Source organism: Corvus brachyrhynchos, unplaced genomic scaffold (assembly GCF_000691975.1).
Source record: "Corvus brachyrhynchos isolate BGI_N302 unplaced genomic scaffold, ASM69197v1 scaffold910, whole genome shotgun sequence".
NCBI lineage: Eukaryota > Metazoa > Chordata > Aves > Passeriformes > Corvidae > Corvus > Corvus brachyrhynchos.
This window is the reverse complement of record NW_008235730.1, coordinates 60,965-77,214: the sequence shown is the minus strand read 5'-3', so window position 1 is coordinate 77,214 and position 16,250 is coordinate 60,965. Positions and strand designations below refer to the sequence as shown.

The 16,250-nt window shown below is 52.4% G+C and overlaps 1 protein-coding gene across 1 annotated transcript in view; it reads right to left on the bottom strand.

Moving 5' to 3' along the window:
* The window catches only part of ALMS1 (ALMS1, centrosome and basal body associated protein), a 32,158-nt gene that overhangs the window by 3,539 nt on the left and 12,369 nt on the right, over nt 1-16,250 (bottom strand). Inside the window, exons 6-11 of the mRNA XM_017730634.1 lie at nt 14,301-15,656; nt 13,568-13,698; nt 9,221-9,421; nt 8,401-8,752; nt 6,173-6,298; nt 1,665-2,824 (exon numbers count right to left, since the gene is read on the bottom strand). Of these exons, the coding sequence (XP_017586123.1) occupies nt 1,665-2,824; nt 6,173-6,298; nt 8,401-8,752; nt 9,221-9,421; nt 13,568-13,698; nt 14,301-15,656 (3,326 nt within the window). The remainder of the gene's footprint in view (nt 1-1,664; nt 2,825-6,172; nt 6,299-8,400; nt 8,753-9,220; nt 9,422-13,567; nt 13,699-14,300; nt 15,657-16,250) is intronic.

Below are 16,250 nucleotides of genomic sequence, written 5' to 3'. Positions count from 1 at the left end.
CTGTTCTCCAGCCTTTGCTCTGCACCTGCTGCCAGATGGCAGCTCCGGGAGGGACTGGGAGAGAGCACAAACGGGGAGGGAGAAAAACCTCCTGGGATGGCTCTGGGAGCTATAAATACAAAAAGCTGCAACCAAGTTTCTGGAAGCAGAGCTGACAATGGGCTGTCAGAAACCTGAGCTCCAAAATGCAGCATTCCCAGAAGGACTGGGGCAGGAATCTCTCTGGGAGCTGGGCTCCTGCTCGGAATGAGGATCTGCCTCTGAACCACAGACATTTGCACTAAAAATACAATTAAATCTTGACTTTTTCTCAGCTAAACCACCCAGAAATGATCAAAACTGGAATTTTAAATGAAATTTGCTATTTTGTCATCTATTTTCTCTCACTCCTTATTTGAGGGGGCTCATGTGTGTCTTCAGATGGATTTTTTAAAAGAATATTTCATCACCAGATAAAAAAGATATGTTTCTAAAGCCATGGGGGTTCAATGAGCCTTTAATGGGTTTATTCCCCTAAGCATTAATTCCATTTGTCATCTCACAGGTGATTTCAACAGGTAAAAAAAACAGATTTGGGTTTAAGGTTCAATAGACCCTGAAAAATTAATCTTGTGGATGGAATGTGGAATAAAATCATCTAAATTCTACAACCATGCCAGAAATGCTGGATCCTAATGCCAGTGTTCTGATCAATAATCCTCATACTGCAAAGTTCAGGGCAGTTTTATTTTACCTTTAAATAAATGTTATAAATAAAAATATTAAATATTTTTAAACCATTCTTCACCTTCAAAAAGATCATTTCTCCCCCAGATTTATTTAGTTATTTTCATTATTTCATAATTCACTGGTTTATTTGACACACAGACTTGGAGTTGTTCCTATGAAATAAAATAGCTAATTTCTATTAAACCTGGTAGCACTGATGCCAGTTCCACTTTCTTCTGGAAATACAAAAAAATGAAAGAAAAAGTTCAATATTCCTCACTTGTTCTGTACTTTTCAGCATTCCTGTGTATTACAGACCCCCAAACTCTGCAATTCCTGACTAAAATCACCAAATCCACGCTAAGTCCCTCTTTAAGGACATTTCCATTTCTCCTCCAAAGGGCGAATTCACCTGAAGGAATTATTCCCTCCACTTTCAAGCAGCTGCACTCACCTGCAGAGCTCTCACCTGGAATTCTCAGCTCTTTGAAGAAGCCTGAACTGCTCAACACAGAAACTGAAGACGCTCACAGCCAGCCAGACAAAACAATTCCCCATTTACAAGACAAACAGTAGGAAAATTTCAACAGGAATTGTACTGATCCTTGCCCAGGGATTTTCAGGCACGAATTTGCATCAAATTTACAACCTCATGTTGGGCACTGCCAAAGCCAGAGCCTGCAGGTATCCAGGAACAGCGGGATTTGCTTCCCAAGGGAAACAAAGACAAGAAGCAAAGGGACAGAAAGCACAGCGGGTGTTTTATCCTCTCTGGGTGCTGCCCTGGCTCCTGGAGGGGCAGATGTTGGCTGGGGCTGCTCAGGGGGAAGGCAGAAGCCTCCCCTATAAACATCCCTGGAGGTTTTCAATGATTCCCAGCTCACAGAGCCTGTCCAGCACTGGGGAAGCTCCTGGGGATTATTCAGAGCTGCCCTTTGGGCTCAGCGAGCACTTACCTGGGTCTGCTGCCTCTTCCCGAGCCCCTCAGCAGCGTCCTGGGGACATCCCGCAGCCCCTGCTCCGCTGCTCTCATCCTCAGAGCGGCTCTTCTGGTGGCTGATGGCACAGTAGAGCTGGGCCAGCCTCGGGGACAGCCTCGGGGCCAGCTTTGGGGCCAGCCTCGGGGCCAGCCTGAGCCTGTGCTGCCCGAAGGCCCGGAGCAGCCTGGCCGTGTCGATGGTGGACGTGGACATGGAGCTGCTGCCCTCGGGGCTCTCCAGCCCCGCCTGGGTCCCCGTGTCCCAGCCCGAGGTGCTGCAGCTGCTGGGGTCTCCGCTCCGCCTCGTCTCTGAGGAGGTGTCACTGGGAGCTTCCAGGCACTGCTGCTCTTCCAGAATCCTGTTCAGGTGGTGGATCCTCCTCTCCCCTGGCCCCTCCAGGCTGTTTCTGCCGTGGATCTCACGTGGCCGCTCTCCCGCTCGTGCTCCCTTCGGCTCCACGCTGCTCCCAGACCTGGCTTTTCCTGCCAGCCGAGTTTCTGTCTGTTCCCTTCCCTGCACTTTCTCCTCAGGAACCTTCTCCCCAGCTGGTGCCAGTGCCAGGGTGTGCCTGATGGGATTCTGCAGGACCCTGGCCAGCCGATCCAGGCGCTCCACAAGGGACAGCTCGCCGTTATTCCCGAAATCCTGCTGCTGGTGTCTGCTCCGGCGCTCCAAGAACTTCACCCAGAGCTCATCCAAGCTGCCCCTGGAGTGGCTTCTCTGCTGTGGTGCTTTCCCCACGTTCTCCTCGAGGACAGTTGTTTGGGCACGTGGCAAAGGATCACTTCCAGCTGCTTCCTGGTGCAGCTCCATCCCAGCTGCCTCCTTCCCAAGGGATGATGCACTGGCACCCAGATCCTCGTTCCTACTCTCATCGGCCTCTGCAGTGAGAGCAAAGAATTCCCGCTCCCCTCCTCTCCTGAGGGGGACACAGGAACCCCACTGGTGCTGCTGTGCTCTGGCCAGGACAGTCCCCGAGGAGGGGGGAGCGTGTCCAGCTCCAGGAGCATCCCTGCAGAAGTCCCTGGAATCCAGGCAGCAGCTGCTGCTCGTGGGCATCGGGCGGGACAGGGAGAGCCGGCTGGATCCGGGCACGGACTGGGAGGGTTTGACAGCCTTGGAACGATCCGTGAGTTCTGCAAGACAAGAAAACACTTGAATGTTTTGTTTCTTAGCTTAAAGTGGAGGATTTTCATCCTAAAACTTCCAAAGCACGCCAAAGGATTCAAAGCAGGGTTGCTGAGCTCATTCCCAAAACGCAGTGAACTTGGAAATGCAGTTTGAGTGTTAAATTAAAGGCATATAAAGTGTGTTTTCTATCATTTGCAACATGGAATCCAAGAGAATATTATATCCAATGAATCTGGGGAGGAATCCAATTCCACCCCAGGGAATTGCCCTGACCAGCACTGAACTGAGCCTTTATTTAGAGTCATGCCGTGGGTTGGGTGGGAAGGGACCTTAAAGCCCACCCAGTGCCATGGACAGGGACACCTTCCACTGTCCCAGCGTGCTGCAGGGCCTGTCCAACCTGGCCTTGGACACTTTAAAGGCATTTTAAATATAACTTCATATTTAATAATATGAATAGTAACTCCATATTAAAAAATACGACATTTAGAAATGTGCTTTGTCTTGTGCTCTTTGGATAAAGGCCGGGATGATTGGATCTCTTCCCTTCCCAGCACGGGGCTTTGGTGGAACACAGAGATCAGGGATGGTGTAGCCAGGCCCAGCCTCGCTAACTCTGAAAGCGCAGGAATTTTTCTTCCCATACAAGGGCAATGTTTATAAACTTGTGTAAGAGGCTTCCTCCACATCCTCCTGACAAATGAGATCAGGCTTGGGAATGCCAGGCAGAACTTTGCTATTCCTGGCTTTTTAGAAAGTTACCAAGAAATGGAAGGAATGTAAACAGGCAAAAAATAAAAATAAGTTTGTATAGAGAAACTTTTTTTTAAAAAATACATAATTTGCATAATTTTAAGCTCTAGACAAGCTCTGTGGGTAGAGGTAATCTTTTATTAGATCATCTAAAAATACAGTTGAAGAAGTCAGGGAAGATTTAAGACATGCAAGTCTTTCTTCCGAAAGCTTCTTTCAAGTTCCAGCTGCACTAGCTGCCTTCACAAAAGACTCTTTCTCCTTAAGTCCTTTTCTCACCTGGGCCTTTAGACCATCACAGCTATAAAAAAATATTAGGAGATAATTTTATATTAACACCTCTGTTCCCCTCTCTTTTTTATCCAGGTTACTGATGTTGCAGCCTTACATAATCATCGCAATTTTCCTCTGCAAATAAAAACTGTCTTCTGGAAACACCAAAATCTCTCCATTCTGAGAGGAAAAACTTCAAAGAAAAAAAACCCACCTGCAGTGAGAAATGAAAATAACCAGATGCAATCCCTATCAACACATCAGGACAACTTCCTGAGGAACCACCAGCTGCCTTAGGGAGAGATGGCAGCCACGCAGGAATTCTCTGCTCACCATTCCCTGTGTCCAGGAATGAACACCCAGGGAGCTCCTCAGCCACTCCCCATCAGTATTTGTGTTGGACAAACCGGTGTCCACGAGGACGAACCTCAGCTGCTGCCACGAGAGCCAGAGCCAAAGGCAGCAGGGAGCTCAGCCTGATCCCCCTGCGGCACACAAAGCCTGGAGTGGCCACTGCAGGAGCAAATCCCGACCCTCCTCCCTGGGCAGGCTCCGCCAGCCAGGTCAGGCTGAAGGTCAGGGGACACCCCGGGGACAGAGGGCCCTGATGTGACATCACAGGACAGCAGAGTATCCGTGGGCAGGGCCAGCCCCAGCCCAGCTCAGAGAATCCCAGCTGGCTGCAGCCACAGGGAATTCCTGACAATCCCACACGGGCTCCGGCAGCCCTGGAGACACTGGAACACCAGCAGGCACTGATGGCCAAGTATTTCATGGAATCAGGGAATGGCTGGGGTTGGAGGGACCTTAAAACCCATCCAGCGCCACCCCTGCCATGGGCAGAGACACCTTCCAGTGTCCCAGGGGGCTCCAGGCCCCGTCCAGCCTGCCCTTGGACACTGCCAGGGATGCAGAGTCCACAGCCTCTCAGGGAAACCTGTATTTCATCAGTCAGGGAGAAGCAGAAACGTGAGGAAGAGAAAACAGAGTTAAATTTAGCATTTTCAGGCAGACTGTCAGCGATGTCACAGGAACCATGGATCCTGAAATGTCAATCTTTTGCTCTGATTTCTTTCACATGTACAAAACCACACAAATAATAACAAAATTAAAACCACATTCTAATTACCTGACGAGCATTCCAGTGGCATCCTCTGCTCCTCAGCCCAGGCCAGCTTAGGCCTGGCCCTGTGACTGTGGCTCGCCCCTCTCTGCTGGGCAGCTGCTCTGCCTGGAGGAGGACCATCCCTCAAAGCCAGCACTCGGGCCAGGAGCCCTGGGGGAGGAGCATCCTCTGACCCTGCCCAGAGAGAGCAGGAGGAGTAAATCAGGCAACAGGAGAAGCAGGTACAGAAATGCCACAATGAACCAACAATCCGGAGCCCTGGCAGTGCCCAAGGCCGGGCTGGACATTGGGGCTTGGAGCAGCCTGGGACAGGGGAAGGTGTCCCTGCCATGGCAGGGGTGGAATGAGATGATCTTTAGGGTCCCTTCCTACCCAAACCATTCCATGATTCCATGATCCTATCCCTGTCTCAGTGTTAGAAACCTAAAAAACTCTTCCCACTGATTTCTCATCCCTGCCAATCCCACCTGGCTACATCCCATGGATTTCCTGCACTCAATTCCCTCAGCTGCTCCTCCTGAGCTGAGCCCTGACTGCAGCAGGGACTGGGAAAAACAAAATGTATTTTTTCATCCTGCTGTACATTTTCCTAGAACCTTGTGCTGCTCCATTTGCATAGTGAATTTTTATATATGGCATCATCATAGCTGCAAAACAACAGATTTGTGTCACATTTGTTTCTCTCATTTTGGAAATGTTTCCCCAGATAAACTTGAAAAAGGTCAAGAGCAGGGACACCTAAACCATGCCCAGCACAATTTGTGGTGCAATGACTGACCTGGGCACTTCTGGCACTGCTGGAGCAGCCTGATCCCTTGGTCTCCCCTGCTGGAATTCAGGAATTGGGCATCTCTGACATGAGTTTTGTCTACAGGTAACTCTGGATGTTAAAAAGCTCTGAGTGAAACCAACCTGCAGATGAAACCTGCAATGCCCAGTGCTTCATCCTTTACAGGAGAAGTGACAGAGGTCTGAAAGGATCCCAAGGGAGCGGGAATGCCCAGAGGGAAGTGGGGGATGACCAGGCTGTAGAACACCGAGCTTTGCTCCTTCCCACTGCCAGAAGGGAGCAAGAACCCCCCTCCCAGCGCAGAGCTGGAGAGCAGAGCCTGCTCTGAACTGTCCACCTGGGCTCACAGCCATGGATTCCAGAGAAGCCAACCCAGAATATCCAATCCCCCACGGGATGAGGATGTCGTACCTGAGCGAGAGCTGTCTCCGCTGGCCTCTGACTCCCCTGGGGACACGGTGGCTCCTGGCTTCTGATAAGGCACGTAGTACATGCCAGAGCTGCCCGAGGGCTTGTATGGCAGCAGCAAGGGCTGGGCTGGGGGTGGAAGGGAAACATGAGCAGGAGCCAGGCTGGAAACCCCCAGTGCAGCAATGCAGGACCTGGGCACACTGCTCAGGATGTTCCTGCTGCTGAAGCCTGAGAAATCCCATTCTTCAGGAAAATGAATTGCAACTATTATTTCATTAGTTACATTCAATTATTTGAATTTTGTAATCCCCATCCAAAGGCAGAAGGTTACTGTCACTTACCTGGAAAAACAGCTTCACCTATTTAATACCAAAATTGTGATCAGGGTGGCAAACACTGACTGACAGAAACATCTCCTGTACCCACAGAGCTCCCAGCTGATCCCTGTTTCAGGAATCACTTCAAAGGAGCAGCCATGTGTCCCTCAAGTCAATAAAAGCAACAACAGAGCCCCGGCACAAAACACCACTGGGCTGGGAAACCCCTGTGAACATCCACTCCCCTCTGCTGACAGATATCCCAAACCCCGCACAGTTTTCTGTTTGATTCTATTAAAAGCAGCCATGTGCAGATTTCCCTCTGACTTTTTGGTGTTATCTTGACTAGAGAGTAAATCAGTGATCAGATCCAGCTCTCACTGAACTCCAAGTGAAGCAAATTAAATCATCTACATACAAACACCAGAAAATACTCTCCAACCACACTTGGACACAATAAAACCCATTCTAGAGAAACCTGAACTGAGTCCCAACTGCATCCACACAAATCCCTCCCCACCAAGCTGAAAAAAACGAGTTTAAGGGTTGGGGTTTCCCCCCAAATGAGCAACTCTTAAATATCCAAATTATCTCAAGGGTGTTATATCCACAAAAAAGCTGGGTTTGGGTTTTAATACTTGTCAATATCTTGAACTTGTACAGATTCAGGTCCACAGACACACATAAGACAGGAATTTGCTCACCAGGCTGCCTTGGGAAGGGGGGAATCTCCTTGTGGGATGAAGTTGTGACGCTGGGAGGTTCAGGGGCTTTGGGCAGCGACGGCTGCTGGGCAGCATTTCCACCCTCCTGGGGATCAACGCAGACTTCGGCTGAGAAGGTGGTTTTTGTAGGGCTTTCTGTGGTGATCTGAGTGGCAGCATCAGAAGTCCTCCTCCCAGGCTTTGCAGGAAGGGTCGAGCTGGGGATCCCCATGGCCCCAGGTGCCCCCAAGTCTCCCCGGAGCCAGGCTCTGGCCCTGCCCTGCAGCAGCAGCTCCTGCCTGGAGGAAAACACCCGGCTGGGATCTGCTGAGGCCGCTGGCACAGCTGAGCTGGGATCCTCTGGAACACCCTCAGCAGGTGGGAATTCAGGAACACTTTCCACTGAAGCTTCTGGAGCTGCTTTTAAAGTTACTGCCTGAGCCCTCCCTTGAGGTTTGTCCCACACCTTCATCCCATTTCCAGCATTCCCGGCGCTGTGCAGCTCTGAGCTCCTAACCCTGGAGGAAAGGGTGATGTGGACACAAGACAGGAATTTCCTCACCGGGGATGGGGGAGTCTCAGACGTGGTGGATAAAGCCTCATCTGCAGGTAAAGGCTGAGAAGGACCCATCTGCTCCCTCGCAGCCTCCTTTGGAACGGGACGGGGCTCACCAGGGCTTTTCCTCTCCTCTGCCAACACCTCACCGTGGCCCTTCAGCAAACCCATTTGTGCAGCTGCATCTGAGCCTTCCGAGCTCTCACAGAGCTGGGTGTGGCCAGGTGGGATCTTCTCCTGCTGGGAAGAGCTTGGAGAGTGGGGTTCAATCAATGGATTTATTTCCTGACCGGCTCCTGTGCTGCTATTGAGCCCCCTAGGTCTGGCACTCTGCCTGTCCCCCTCAGTCACCTCTGCAGTCACAAAATCGAGGTGTTTTGCACTCAGGGTCTGTCTTTTCCCAGGATCCTGGGCTGCACAGGCTGTTTCCTGGTGAGCTCTAGCTCTGGCACTGTCAGCAGAGACAGGAGGAAGCTCGGCAGCACCACCAGCCCCGTCACCCCCCATGCTGGCCAGCGTGGGGCTGGGGGGACAGCTCTGGGACCTCTCCCAGGGCTCTGAGCCGCGCCTCTCCTCCCCAGCGCCGGCAGAGAGAGGCCCCACAGGCAGGATCCCCTCCAGCCCATCCCTGGGCAGGCTGGGGCTGCGTGCCAGGGCTCCCCGCGGGGCTGGGGGGCGGCCCCGCGGGGTTGGCCTGAAGCTCAGCACCATGCCAGGGCTTCAGCTCCATGTCCTGCACCTCAGCACCATGCCAGGGCTTCAGCTCCATGTCCTGCACCTCAGCACCATGCCAGGGCTTCAGCTCCATGTCCTGCAGCTCAGCACCATGCCAGGGCTGCAGCTGCATGTCCTGCAGCTCAGCACCACGCCAGGGCTTCAGCTGCTTGTCCTGCACCTCAGCACCATGCCAGGGCTTCAGCTGCTTGTCCTGCAGCTCAGCACCACACCAGGGCTTCAGCTGCATGTCCTGCACCTCAGCACCATGCCAGGGCTTCAGCTCCATGTCCTGCAGCTCAGCACCATTCCAGGGCTGCAGCTCCATGTCCTGCAGCTCAGCACCATTCCAGGGCTGCAGCTCCATGTCCTGCAGCTCAGCACCATTCCAGGGCTGCAGCTCCATGTCCTGCAGCTCAGCACCATTCCAGGGCTGCAGCTCCATGTCCTGCAGCTCAGCACCATTCCAGGGCTGCAGCTCCATGTCCTGCAGCTCAGCACCATTCCAGGGCTGCAGCTCCATGTCCTGCAGCTCAGCACCATTCCAGGGCTGCAGCTCCATGTCCTGCAGCTCAGCACCATTCCAGGGCTGCAGCTCCATGTCCTGCAGCTCAGCACCATTCCAGGGCTGCAGCTCCATGTCCTGCAGCTCAGCACCATTCCAGGGCTGCAGCTCCATGTCCTGCAGCTCAGCACCATTCCAGGGCTGCAGCTCCATGTCCTGCAGCTCAGCACCATGCCAGGCCTTCAGCTCCATGTCCTGCAGCAGGGAGCAATCCAAGGGATCAGCCCTAGGGAATGGCACTGCTGGTCGGGAGCTGGACTGGAAGAGCTCCTGAGCCCTGGAGAGCTGCCTGTGCCTGTCCCTGGGAAATGTGGGAGCCTGGAAATGCTCCAGGTCCTGTTCCTGCTTCCTCAGATACTCAGAAGCTGCTTCCAAACCACGGAGCCACGGATCCTGAAAAACAGAGCACAGTTCACAGAGGTCACGTGGAGAACTTCCCACCTGGAAGGGAAAATTCCAAGTAAGAAGAGAGCTGTCAATAACCAAGGATTTGTCATCAGGAAGGGAGGGAACTCAGCTGTTACGGAACTAATTAAAATGTATCCTTTTTAAGTGCCAAGGTACCATTCCCAGCAATTTATCCCTGCCAGTGTTGGTCACAACCCACAGGAGGGGCTGCCCTGGAGCACACCAAGAGCAGCACTCACCTGAGCTGGGATTCCCTCACCTGGATCTGCACCGATCAAACAGAGTTATCCCAGAGTTATTCCCATCCCTGCCAGAACTCCCCAACACCCTGCACACCCCTGCCAGGGAGCAGCACCTCTTCCATCACTGCAGCTCTGTCCCACGGGTGAGTTTGGCCTCAGGGGCAGAATCGGGGTTGGGGAACATGGGAAAGGGACAGGACAAAGACACAATTCCATGGGGAGCCAACCCTCCCATGCCCATGTCCCTGTGTGTGGGGTGCAGGCCACCAGCCTCCTGTGGAGGGAACTTCTGAAGCGGCCTCACGTTGCACCATCACGTTCCCAGGACCTTGGGAAAAATATCTCCATGGAAAGGGTTACCAGGCATTGGAACAGGGAAGTGTTGGCGTCACCATCCCTGGAACGGTTCAAATGATGTGTGGAGGTGGCACTTGAGGACACCTTAGTGGTGACCATGGTGGTGCTGCTTGATGGTTGGACTTGATGATCTTGGAGGTCTTTTCCAACCTTAACGATTCCATGATTCCAACCGTCAACATAATTTTATTAATTCAAGTGTAATCAAAAATTCCAGCACTTCCACTGAGGTGCAGAGAGCAAATCCAAGATAAATCTGCTGCTATGGAGATGGGCCAGATAAGCTTCATTAGAGAAAAAAAGACACAAAAATCTAGCTTATATTTATTTTTCCCTACTGGTTGGAACAACTGTGTGTGGAAGCAGCAGAGTGCATTCCATTAATGGAGCACAGCACTGGTTCCTGAGTGATTAAATCCCCATCAGCTACTGGGAATTTGGCAACAAAAAGCAGTGGGAAACATTCTTGGTGTAAACCAAACACATAAACAAGTATTTCACAACAGCTGTTCCAGCCTTTCCCCATCCCAGATGTCATGACGGGAGCAACTACTCCAGCAGGGCCTGCATCATTATCCCACTTTTCTGTTCCTTTATGGATTTTAAGGCAACAAATCAGTTTATTTGGCTTCCTGCATTTCCTACAGCCAAGAGGGACAGCGAGGGCCTGTGGAAGAACACAGGGACAGGGAGCAGAGCTGTGCCAGCACAGGGATGATCCCAAGACTTCTCCTCCCCACACCACGTGCCAGTTCAATGGCCTGAAGTAATCCAGAGCAACTCCCACCAGCGAGAGCAGGCACAGAAGTTGTGATAAACTCATCTTCCCAAGCCTTTCACATGTTTTATTGTGCTTGTTATGTGTCATCCTTCCAAAAAAGCTCCCTGTGCCATATGATCCACAGGAGCCTGCAGTGCAAATTTAGAGCTACAACTCCCTGAACTTCCTGGAGAAGTGAGAAAGCTCAAGGAGTGGAAAAGTACAGCAGGGAGTGGAGGAAAACACTGCACCAAGGGGGAAGGAACTCACAGGAAAGGGAACAGGGAGCACCTGGCACCCATAAAATACAGGTGGGGGGATCGGGGCCTCAATTTAGGAGGAAAATCCTCGGGTTTAGGATGCTGGAATTGTATTTACCTCCAACAGCAACTCCAAACCTGCCATGGGCTGGGGCAACATCCCAGGTGGATCCAAGCCCCAGTGTCCAGCCTGGCCTTGGACATTCCCAGGGATCCAGGGGCAGCCCCAGCTGCTCTGGCAATTCCAGCCCAACCCCTCCCCACCCTCCCAGCCAGCAATTCCTTCCCAACATCCCAGCCCAAGCTCCCCTTTCCCACTGGGAAGCCATTCCCTGCCTCCTGGCCCTCCAGGCCTTGGCCCCAGTCCCTCTGCAGCTCTCCTGGAGCCCCTCTAGGCCCTGAAGTTCTCCCCAGACCCTTCTCCTCTCTGGGGGAACACCCCCAGCTCTCCCAGCCTGTTCATGTGGAATATTCCCAGGGTTTGAGCCCCTCTTCAGCCGAGCCCTCCAGGCCACGTTTGCAGTCCCTGTCTGTGCCCACCCCAGGCTCCTCCTGGACCCTCTGCTCAGCCAGACCTGGGGAATCCACAGGATTCTTCCCTGCCTGTGACACACAGCTCTCAGAGACCCTCGACTGCCTCAGAAGATGGAAAATCTTTCCAAGTAAAAGATCCCAGAGAACTTCCCCACAGTGTCCTGCTCCCTCCTCTGTCCACAAACTTCACACAGTTCCTGTGGCAAACAGGTGCCACAGTGGCACCTGAATTTCCCGAGCTGTCACCTCTGAAAACGAGAGTCTGAACATTCCCAAAGAACATCCACCCCAAACCTGCCCCACAGGCACTGAGCAAGGATCCTGCTGGATTGAGCGACAGGAACAGTTTGTCCTCCTCAGTCGTAAAAGTTTTGCAGAAGGAAAATGCCTTTTCCTAATCTTTGTTCTGCTCTTTTTAAGTCCATGCCTGGCACTTTGGCTCTAAGACTTCCACACTTGCTGCACACAACAGTTCCCATTACATTTACAGGAAATTATTTTGCCTGGCTGTGGTTTCTTCAGTGCAGTAGTTTTGAACAATCTCTATTTTTTAGTGACAGTGTTTGGCTTGGAGGGAAAAGTACATTTATCTTAAGTACAATAAAAAAGCCCCAGTCACCTTCACTCTGCAAATTCAAACCATTTTTTATCTCAAATTAAAAACACTGCAGTGCAAAACCATTCTCGAGATCAAAGCACGAGGTGCTGTGGTTGAACTAAAGAGATTTCTTGGGAACTGGGTTTGCAAAATTATGGTGAATTTCTTCTTTCTCTAAATGTGGATAAAACAATCCCCAGCTGACACTGAATCACAGAAAGGTAAAATCCTCAGTTCCACACTGCACAGAGTTCATCTTATTTGGTTCTCTTTTTTAAGAAATCTGAATTTTAAGAAATGTGAATTTCTAAAATATTAGAATATTTATTTTAATATATATATTTTAATATATAAATATTAATATTTATATAATATATTTATATAATAAATATTAATAAAATAGTCACTTTCTTTTCCCCCAGCTGCCCAGAAATTCCACCAGTCCAGGAATACCTGGGAAGTTTAGCCTGGTGGGTTCTGGGAGCTGCTGCGTCTCTTCCCAGCACTGCTGACCCAAAGAAGCCCTAAACACAGAGTACTCCTAAAGCACAGTTTGTCACTCCTGCTAATGCAAGGCTTTTAATTAAAACAAACAAACCAACCCCTGCTGCTCTTCCCGGGAGGCAGGCAGGCTGCAGGAGAAAACAGGAAAAAATCAAGGAAAAAAGATAAAAAGGAAGCTGTTCCTAAAGCTCAGGGCACTCGCCCGACACCAGTCCCTAGAAATCCTGCCATAATCACCCCGGACACCAGAGCAGTGCCGAAAATGGACACTGGCAGAGAAAACAAAGGTAACACACTCCTGCTTACACCAAGCGCAGCCCAGAGAGGGATTTTATACACGAACTCGAAAGATTCCAAAGGAGATGCACAAACCACAGCAATGCCAGGGCAAGTTTTCCCAGGAAATCAGAGCTGCAGGATCCTGAACCTCCTCAGCCCTGCCCCCTGCCCCTGCCCAGCACGGACACCCCCACCGCTCCCACGGACGCTGCCCGAGCTCTTTGTGGGAGCCCCCTGTGAGCAGCGCCCCGACTGCCCCTGGCAGCCTCACCTGCACGGTGATCCTGCCTCCTGCCCCGAGGATATTCCACAGACACTGAACTCCTGCCACAGCAGGAGTTTCCGAGTCACAATCAGCACCTCCACAAATATTTTGTGAAAAGAATTCCTCCAGCCAATCCAGAACCAGGAGCTGTGGGCACTTTCTCACAGCAACACCAATTCTCCCCCCACATCCCTTCCTCTGGGACATCTGCAGCTGAGTGTCACCCCCCACACCCAAACCACCCCAAACTGCCTGGGAAAACCATAAAAAAACCCTAAAACCCCCCAAGAGCAGGTGCAGCAGCATTTCCCCCAACCTGAGTTGGTTTGTACCTTGGCTTGTGCAGCGTTCCTGGTCTTCGGAAGCAGCTCTGCCTTTATTCTCTCAATCTTCTGCTGGGTCTCCTCATCCCAGTCTGGCCCAGACTCCTGGGACTGGCTGGCCAGTTTCAGCTTCACCCAGGCTGCCAAAAACACAAACCAGGAGAGGTTTCCTTTCCCATTTCATGAATGAGAACAGTTTTTAACTTAAAATCAAAGCCATGCACTTCTGGTTACCCCAGCTGAGAGAACAAAGACCAAAAAAGAAACCAAAGAACAAAGACCACACCAAATTCCAGAGCTCCTGGAATGACCAGGAATACGATGTAAAATGGCTCTTTGAATAACTTATTTGGAGAGATGGACCCAAGACCCTTTCCTGGTTCTGTCATCCTTGTAGTCTCAGACACAAGTCAGAGCTCACTCACAAAATTCCTTCCCACATTCCTGATAATACCTGTGTGGACAAAATACTTCCTTGCGCTGATGTCAGGAAAAGGTTTTCAGACTGGAAAAGCTCAATTCCATCCCCATTCTACCACAGCACAGAAGATTACAGTGAAGCATCCCTCATTTAAGCCCTGTCCCATTAAAGCTTCTCATTCTAATACCAAATAATCCCCTCTGAAGCAGGGAGCAGACTCAGCTCTGCCAGCCTCCACATCCCATCCCTTACACCCACCCCTAACCCCAGATGTGCCCTCTGACACGGCGCATGATAAACCCACCTGAGAAGTGTCCTTACCTTGGATCTTCCTCTCCTGCTCCTCTGCACTCCTCAGGATCCGGCTGGCATCAATCCCAGGAGACCCAGCCCTCAGGAGGCTCTGGACTCGGGCAGCCAGGGAATCCCCGCTGCTGCTGCCGCTCCCTGCCTGGATCCTGGCAGCCCCAGCTGCAGGCAGGATGCTCTGGAATGCCCCCATGGCACTGCCCGGCTGCTGGCAGCACGGAGGGTTCCCCAGGAGGCTCCTGACACGGGCACTGAGGGAATCCCCACTGCTGCTGTCGTCGCTCCCTCGCGTCCCTCCTGCCCTTCCAGCCACCCCAGCCAGGGACGAGGAGCTCCGGGAGCCACCCAGGACAGCAGGGATGCTGCCCAGGGGCTCCAGGGGAGGGGGACTGCCCAGCTCCGGAGCTGTCCCGGTGCTGAGGTCGCTGCTGGCACTGCTCTGTGCCAGCCCCACACGGGCAGGCTGGTTCCTGTCTGTGGTCACGCTGCTGCACCCTTCGGGCTCCGACCTCCCCGCGGATTTTCCTGTCCTCGGCTCCTGGGCCATTCCCTTCAGCCCTTCACTGCGCTGCAAACCGACACCCAAAGGATTTCCCCATCCCAAACGACAGGGGTCAGAACCCAGAGCATTTATCCCCAGCCCCTCTCCCCGCACACCCCTTGGGGTCGTGGCCTCATCCCACGGCAGTCTTTTCTGCAGCTGAGGGATCCAGTCCTTCCCTAACCCGGAATCTTTGGGATCATCCTCCTTCCTAAGCAGCACTGGGGAAGACTCCCCAGCTTCTCTGCAGGAGGCTGTGGGGGAAGCAGGATGAGCACAGCTGGCAGTGAGCTCCTCTGCCTGCGCCAGCAGCTCACGGAGCTCCCGCAGGGCCCCAGAGCCCATCAGGGAATCCCCTTCCTGCCCCTTGCTGCTCTCACTTCCCATGCTGGGGGTCTGCGACCCTCTGTCTGATTCCATTTTATTCTCGACTCCAGACAAAATTCCAGCAGCCCACTCCTGCAGGCTGCTGTCCGAGCTCCTGGGCCCACGGTCAGCAGGCGGATCCCGAGCACTTGTCCCACCCAGCCGTGGACTCTCCCTGCCCGAGGAGCAGTGGGGCGGGCCCGGCTCTGCTCCAGCAGATCCCGTGGAACGCTCTGCACCCCGGGCTGTGGGACCTGGGGCAGCCACCTCCAGCTGGGGCCCTGACACGCTGCCCTGGCTCACTGGGGCCTCTCCAAAGAGCCCTGGGAAGCTGGGACAGAGCTCCCGGGGTGACAGCGCACCCGAACCAGCCTCGGACTCCACGGGGATGGACACGCTCGGAGTGGAGATGTCGGAGTCAAAGCTCACGTGTGACATCTCAAAGGCTGGCAGCAATTCACCTACAAAGGAACACAACATTCATCAATTTGGAGGCTCCAGAACACAGAGGCATCAGCAAATACTTGTACTAGAAGGCACATAAAGGGAGGGAAGAATTCAAATCCTGGAAAATATTTAGGATGCTGTTCTTAGAATGAGACTTGAACTAAGATCTCCACAAGAACTATCTCCTGAAAGATCTCAAGAGCATTTCAGCTAAACATCAAAGAAAATGCAAAACTTATCAGAGAACTATAGAGAATATTGAGTTGGATGGGATCACCCAGTCCCACCCCTGGCCCTGCACAGACCCCCCAACAGCCCCACCCTGGGCATCCCTGGCAGCGCTGCCCAAACGCTCCTGGAGCTCTGGCAGCCTCGGGGCCGTGCCCATTCCCTGGGGAGCCTGGGCAGTGCCCAGCACCCTCTGGGGGAAGAACCTTTCCCTGGTAACTGAAGTTCCTTGCTTTTAAACAACTGCTTAGACTGGATTTGAAATAAACGCTCTTGGATAAATGACCCAGTGGTGCTTGGATGTCCAAATGAACACCTGGTTTACAAAAGTAAAATTCCTCCATGGAAAGGCTGTCCAGGCCTGGCACAGCTGCCCAGGG